At 33.1% G+C, this 7,967-nt stretch overlaps 1 protein-coding gene across 1 annotated transcript; it reads right to left on the reverse strand.

Moving 5' to 3' along the window:
• Window positions 1-404: 404 nt before the first annotated feature.
• LOC124885768 lies at window positions 405-1,056 on the reverse strand. Its single transcript, XM_047394018.1, has 2 exons — window positions 939-1,056; window positions 405-826 (listed from the first exon to the last, which is right to left on the reverse strand). The coding sequence occupies exons 1-2, from the start codon at window positions 1,054-1,056 to the stop codon at window positions 405-407; spliced, it is 540 nt and encodes a 179-aa protein (XP_047249974.1).
• Between the last annotated feature and the right edge of the window lie 6,911 nt (window positions 1,057-7,967).

The raw sequence follows: 7,967 nt of genomic DNA on the forward strand, positions 1-7,967 counted from the left end.
ATTATGCTACAACAAGTATGTTAGTTGCTGAACATTGCACAACAATTACTGCATTATGCTACAACAAGTACGTTGGTTGCTGAACATTACACAACAATTGCTGAATTATGCTACAACAAGTAAGTTAGTTGCTGAACGTTCCACAACAGTTGTTGAATTATGCTACAACAATTAAATTGTTGAACATTTCAAAGCAATTGTTGAATTATGTTACAACAAGTATATTGGTTGCTAAACGTTTCATAATAATTGTTGTAATCTACCTAATCTCCTAGACAGTATAACATACATTTTTTTGAATACTGAATAACAAGAACAACAATAAGATCAAACTTGTTCACAAATAATAACAATAGCAATAGAGGTGTTCACAAACAACAAAAATAATAAGATTAAATGAACTTCTATGAAGCATTTCGCTCGGAGCATGTAGTCTTTTTGTGTCCAACCCTTTTGCATATGGAACATTTATTTTTCTTGGTTGAAAATAATTCTCCGACTCCTTTTCGCCTTTTATATGACCTTCTTCCAACCTTGTCTGGTTCAACAACTAGAGGTGATATTTTTCTCTCTAAAATCTCAATTGGAACTTGCCAAGAATCTTCAGATAGAACAGGTTTAATTTTCTCCACATATGCTATAATGTATGCATCTACCGTATAATACAAAGAGGAATACTCATAAATTTGCCTCCCATAGTCTTCATCATATTGACATCGGAGCGCTGCCATAGCATGTGGGCAAGGTATTTTATCAACATCAAAGACTGCAAGATTTGCTTTGTAAATCAACTGTTGCAACAGTTTCATGACCGGTGACAATATACCTATAGTTGGCAATTTGATGGACTAATAGCTTATTTCCCAACTCAGTATTTTCTGCAATGATTATCTCCGTCGAAGGAACAAATTTGGTTCTTATATCAAGGAATATCATACATCTCTCATGAAATATCTCAGCAAATCGCTTGTTTATCGCATCAAATAAGGCAGTGATGGAAAATTCTCTTTCATCTAGAAGCACTGCATTAATTGACTCAGCAATATTTGTCGTCATAATATTATACCTATAAATGTAAGTCTCAAATTTTATTATTATAACTGTATGTCTCATTCTCAAATTTTATTATTATAACTGTATGTTTCAAGCACTTGTTGTATTTATTTCAACAGTTCTGCATTTATTCTGGAAACAAATATATAAATTGTTGAAATAAGTATAGCAACTACTGAAGGAATATAATAAATGGTGAAATATACTACTAAACTTATCAATACATTAATCAACACGTGCAGTTTTTATAAAAATTATTGTAAAAAACTGCAGCAGCTGCTGTAAAAAACTACAACAACTGTTGTAAAAAAACTGCAGCAGTTGTACTAACTAGAGTGCCCTACTAACTATCAACAATAATAATCTAGTAAACCATAGCTATTTCCAGGAAAGAATGCCCTGCTCTATAGGTGAAATCCAACACGTTCAAGATATGTGGCAGCTCCTGGAACCATATCTCTTATTTGATTGAAGTGATCATTAAACATATCTACATTGTATACTTTTACTGCCTTAAAAAAGTGGTGGACCACACTTCCATTATGAAAATCTTTTCGAATATTCTCTCCAAGGTGCCTCATGTAACAACCATAATGAGCTGAAGGGAATACAACTGAAACTATCTTTCCAATACTTAGATGTCTGTCAGAAATTATGCACAATTCAGAGGTATCAAGTACAAAGCTGCTCATTTGTTCAAAAAAATATTTGTAGGAAGCATCACATTTAGAGTCTACTACGCAAAATGCCACTGGAAAAATATGATTCTCTGCATCTTGTGCAATAGCAGACAACAACACACCACCATACCTACTCTTCAGAAATGTCCCATCAACAGGTATGACTTTTCTCATTTGCGCAAAACCAAGAATCCAAGCTCCATATGCCACAAAAAAGTACTTGAATCTACCATTTTCATCAACCGTCACTGCCGTCTTACTTCCCGTATTTGATGTCCTAAGCATATGACTGTATGCATCAATCACTCCGTATCCATGCTCATGCTTGAAAGATTGAGAATTAAAGAATTCTCACAATCTTCTTGCTTCTCATATCTTCAACTCAAAACTGTAAGTCTTCCTCCTTCGTATTTTCTTTCTTCAAATCTCAGTCTAAGTTTACTTGATTTCTATTTTTCTTTCTTCAAATTTCAATTCCTTTTTCAAATTTTAAAAAGATTCAATTTTTTATTGTTGTAATTTTACGACCATACGCATTCTTGAAATTACAAAAATATCAAATTTTCAAAATAATTTTGATCTGAAATGTTGATTTGCTCATAGTTAACCTTGCATGGATGGATTAATGTAACACCCCGTATTTCCCTAGAATAATCTAAGTCCCACTACATGAGTATTCGTATATAAAATTTTTGAAACACTCATTATTTTTCAGTTTAGAGCCTGTTATTACGTAGGAAATTCAATTAGCTTTCCAACAATATAAAATTCGACCAAATTCGATAACCGGATAAGAAGTTATGGCGATTTTAAATTTTTATCGTTAGGACCCGTCATTTTAACCCTTAGTGCATTGCGCAGAAAGTCCAAATGACAATTATCAATTTCCAGTGAGACTCCACGATGTTGGCGCATTGCAGAGCAGGCCAATTTCCAGTTTGGCAATTTCCAGTGGGCCTCCCCGATGTTGGCACGTCACAGAAATGGCCAAATTGGCATTCCAAAGGTTTACCACGATAGCTTCGCATCACGATGTTTGTCCAGGTCCCAATTGTCCATTTCTAGTGGCTTGGCGCGATAGTGGTGCATCGCGCCAAGGCTAAAAATTAGGATGGTCAGTTTTCAGATTGCATTTTAAATCCGTTTAAGAGTATTTGGGTTTTTTTCCTAAGCCCTAAACTCGTCCTAAAACACTAAATTTTAGCCCTAATTGACCTAAATAATCATTCATTATTCAACTTCCTCTCAAATTAAAGATCCTCTTTCCAAGAACAAGAAACCCCAGCTCTCAAATTCAAGACCAATCCTCAGGAACTCACCCAGAACTTCAAGAAATTTATCATCCCAGGTATGTTAGATGTTCATTCAAGGATTCCTTTCATCCAAGGAGCCCAAGTAACCCATTTTAATTACCAAGTTATAATCTTTTCAAGTTATTATGTTTTAAATTATGATTTCATCCATGAATCTCCATGCACTATTGATTTTATACCATGTTACTATGAAATTATCATTACTATTCAACTCTCCATGTTTTAATATTATTATTTATTAAATTAAATAATAATTTAGTACCATTATGTTGAATTCATCCTATTTTTATAAGTTCTATGGCATTCCTATGATTGTTTTATACCATGAACTACAAGTGTTTGATAAAATGCCTACAAGAGTGATTTATTTAATAAAAGCCTTCATGTTTTGTCCATCAAGCTTTAGTGTCATTTTAATAATATTGTTTTGAGTCCTGGGGGTATTGAATACCCGAAATCCATAGCTGTTTACTTAGTCTAGTCTCAGTACATTACAAGATAGTCTTCAGAACATACTATGAGCATTATTAGAATAGTCAGATAATAGTCAGTTAAACTCAAAATAGTCTAGTATTTCAGTGTCTTTCAGTCAAGAGTAGGATTTAGCACTGAGCGAGTGTAGAGATGGCGACTTCCCCGTCAGATAGGAAGAGTCGTTAGTAGCAGTCCCTATACTCTAGAACTATATAGCCAGTGTAGGATATGAGAAGTCACCCGTCAGATTAGGCTTGACTATCTCACAGGGGTCACCCTTCAGTTCTGACTTGACACCCTTAGTCCTTTGAACATTATATCAGTTTAGTGGATCCACACAAGCCATCGTTAGTACCCGTGGCATGGTATTAACACCCTTCCAACTGGGGTTAGAGGTTGGACCCCGATTAGCTCAAATTAGGGAATGTCGGTTAAATGATACCTCCCATAGTCTCAGATATAGTCTCAATTATAGTCCCAGTTTAGTTATTCAGTCTTAGTGTTGTTTGACCAAAGCATACAAATTTCTATTATTTCAGTATTTCAGTTTATAGATTTTAACCAATTCATGTTATATGCTTGGTCATGCATCCTCAGTATTTATAAATTTTCATGCATACTCAGTAGTTACAGATTTCCACATATTTCCAGTACCTATAGATTTCATGCTCTCTATTCAGTACTCCATGCTTTACATACATAACCAGTTAATTATTACTTCTGTTCATGAAACCATGTATACCAGCCTACCTCATTTAACATACCAGTATATTTAAAATACTGATCACATACCTTTCTTTTGTGCTATAATGTATTATATCATAGGTGCTGACGCTCAGTTCCCAAACCGCACTTAGACCTTACTCCTCAGGCTATCAGCAGTACAGTAGCAGTAGTGAGTCCTCATCATTCGAGGACAGATTATTTTACTTCATATCTCTATTTCAGTAGTTAGCAGAGTTAGTTGGGGGCCTGTCCTATTAACTCATATTCAATCAGTCAGTTTTAGAGGCTTTTCAGATATTAGAGTCAGTTATCCAGTATTCATATTTTCAGTTGACATGTCAGTTTATCAGTATTTAATCAGATTCAGTCAGTTTTTCTATAAATTCATATTTCAGTATTGATTCAGTGATAAAACCTTATGGAAATATCAGATATTTTCCGCAATTATGGTATTATTATTCAGTGCTTACGACAGGTACCAGTTCATGGATTAGCTTGTAGTCCCTCGGGACTGTAAGCACCGTGTGATGCCCAGGGTGTACTCTCGGGACGTTACAATTAACAAATCTGTAATCTTTACTTAAAGCTCCTAATGAAACAATTGCTTTAATCGTAGGTAGTGGATAATATTTAATTCTATGATGCTCAAAGCTTTCTTCTTTCCTTAGTAGTTAACCTAAAACAATTCACTTGATGTTATTTATATTCTATGAAATTTGAATGAGTAGGCTAAAGATAAGATCAAGAAGTCTATGGTGGATGATAATAAGTTAGGAAAGTGCATAGAGAGTGAAATTCGGACAAACTCCAACATGTTTCTTAGCAAGAGACAAGTTTACAAAACCTACTTCATCTGCAATTTTTATTATTTGATGATTTTCTTCCCTTCTTTGTGATATATCAATCTAGACTCTTTACTTTCAGAATAAAACATTTCTTTGTTTTATATGTATTTATGCACTTCTATCCTTTGGCTGGTATGGCGATGTTCTGTAAAATTTTATATTATATTCTGGTTATTGGTCAAAATGGAAAGAAATGAACTGAAGAAGGTGGTGCCCGAGACTACGTAAAACTTTCCATTAACAGTTATCAAAGATATATTTTCTTCCAAGTAAACGAAAGCAAAGATCAAGAATGGTAGTACTATTTTCAAGAAAATCTTGAAAATATAGTCGCAGATCAAAAAATAAAACTTACTATAAAGAAAACAAAATGCATGTTTCTTTTTTACTTTTGTTGTTTTAGTTTTGTTTTTCTTAATCATTTTCACTCTTTCAACTAAAACTCAATTTCAAAAACCATTCAATAAAGCTAAAATTTCAATCCTTGTTGAATCAAGATTACATATATACCTACTAGACCAATTTCAGCTATACCAAGATTAACATATTTGATATCTGGTTCAAGTGGTGATAGTGAGAGTATAAAAAAGATATTAAAGGCATTTTACTCTCCATTGAATCAGTATGTTATACATTTAGACCTTGAAGCACCAACTGATGAGAGAAATACAGTTAGTCAAGTTTGTAAAAAGGGAATCTCTGTTTGTTGAAGTTGGGAATGTGAGAGTTGTTGTGGGATCTAATTTGGTTACTTATAAAAGACTTATTATGGTTAGTAATACACTTCATGTTGCTGCTATTTTGCTTAAACAAGGCGGTGAGTGTGATTGATTTATCAATCTTAGTGCTTCTAATTATTCTGTACTGATACAAGATTGCATGTAGTTAAAAATGGTTTCTATTTTTTTAAAGTATCTTTGCCCTTTTTTCTATGTTTGTTAATGAGTTATCCTTTTCTAAACTAAGACCATTTGTTTAATATTTCAATGTCACTTTTATATGTTGAAATTCTTGATTTTCAGATTGAATAAATAGTTAAAAACTACTTCTGTTTTTTTATGTATCTTTGCCCTTTTTGTATGTTTGTTAGTGAGTTAGACTTTTCTGAACTAGGACCATTTGTTTAATATTTCATGTTACTTCTATTTGTTGAGTTTCTTGGTTTTCAGATTGAATAAATGCGGTATATGTTAACAATGCATTTTTACATCGATGTTGAAAGTTGTGTAGTTGAAATTGTTTACATTGTTCACTACACAGATGATGATAAACAAAGAGCCTTCAGTGCAAACTTGTTCTTCCAAAAAAAGAAAACGTAATTGTTCAGCGGAGAGAGCTTCTAAAATCAAGCTGAGGCGACATGAGCGATATACACAGTTGTCGCCTGACAAAAAAGAGCAACTTTTATTGCAACGACGCGAACAAGAACTTGAATAAAAAAATACATGTCTGCCAGCTACACTCATCAGTGAAGCGTTACGCCTTTGAATAATTGTTAGATCTGGCAGATAGACAACTCTAACAATACGAGAGCCATGTTTTCTTACCCAAGAAGGTTGGATAACTCCAAAAATTGGTAATCTAAGTATTGTACTATTTGAGATTTTTATAACATATACATTGTTAATATTAAATAAGATATTTTTTTACCGCAGTAGATACATCCGACACTAACAATGCAACAACAGACTTTGACAAAGAAAAGAAAATAATTGAATACTTCTCAATCTTTGAAAGTGGTAGGTAATTATTAGTAACTTTTTCAAATTTTACCCATCAAAAGTATATGTCTTATTAAGGTGATTGCTCATTAGGTTCAACATCAAATTCCCCCGCTAAATGACATACTGCTGGATTAACTAAAGAAACAGTTCTAACAATACAAGAGTCATCTTCTGTTGCCTAAGAAGGTCGAATATCTCATAAACTTGTAATTTGAGTATTATGTTATTTATGATTTTATATGCACACAGATTGTTAGTGTTGACTATGATTTTTATTCTTCAACAGCTGCTGCATCTCGCGCAAAGAGTTCAAAAGCAGTGAAAGACTTCACAACAAAAAAAAAAATACAACTAATCACTTCTCTGTATTTGAAATTGGTTCGTAATCATTAAAATATCATTTAGTTTTAATTTATCAAAGTAGATCTCATGCTAATTGAATTGACCATTCATTAGGTTCAACATCAAATGCTTCCGTTGAACGGAATGATCCAATAATATCGGCTGTCGCAAAAAAAGTATGTCTTTTTCCAATATTTTGCTTGTGCTTGCAATTGTTCTTTGAAAAATGATATGATAAATTGTTGTAATTCATACACACAGGTTGTAGATCAAAAATAAAAAGATGTTAAAATTATAAACAATTACCCAGTAATGCAAGCATTTTAAAAGCGACACCAAACTAAAAACATTATTGAGCCAAAAGATTTGAATATGAATCCCCGAGATTTTGTTGTAGCAATGGTTCAGTTAAGTTAACATCACATCAAATGCCTAATGGACTGTTAAATCTTTACTTAGGTGATACTGAAGGATCTAAACATTTTCGTACTAATCTTAGAATTTATAATCACATATTTACATTTACCTCACTTGGAATCAATTATGACAGAGTGTTGGCTAAAATAAATGATGGTATTTATACATTCAAAGTACAAGGGCAAATGTATCACTTTGTAATACCCCGGAAAATTTTTCGTTGAAATTTTGTGCATAAACGTGTTGGGTTCTATCTTCTAGAATGAATTATAAATTTTTCCGTGCAGAATTTCTTAGATTATGACCCACCATTGCGTAGAGTATCGAATAAAATATCCAACGATATGTGGATCATCCAAAACAGACACCCGAGCGACGAGTTATGAACATTCC

The sequence above is a fragment of the Capsicum annuum genome, chromosome 7 (genome assembly GCF_002878395.1).
Source record: "Capsicum annuum cultivar UCD-10X-F1 chromosome 7, UCD10Xv1.1, whole genome shotgun sequence".
NCBI classification, from domain to species: Eukaryota; Viridiplantae; Streptophyta; class Magnoliopsida; order Solanales; family Solanaceae; genus Capsicum; species Capsicum annuum.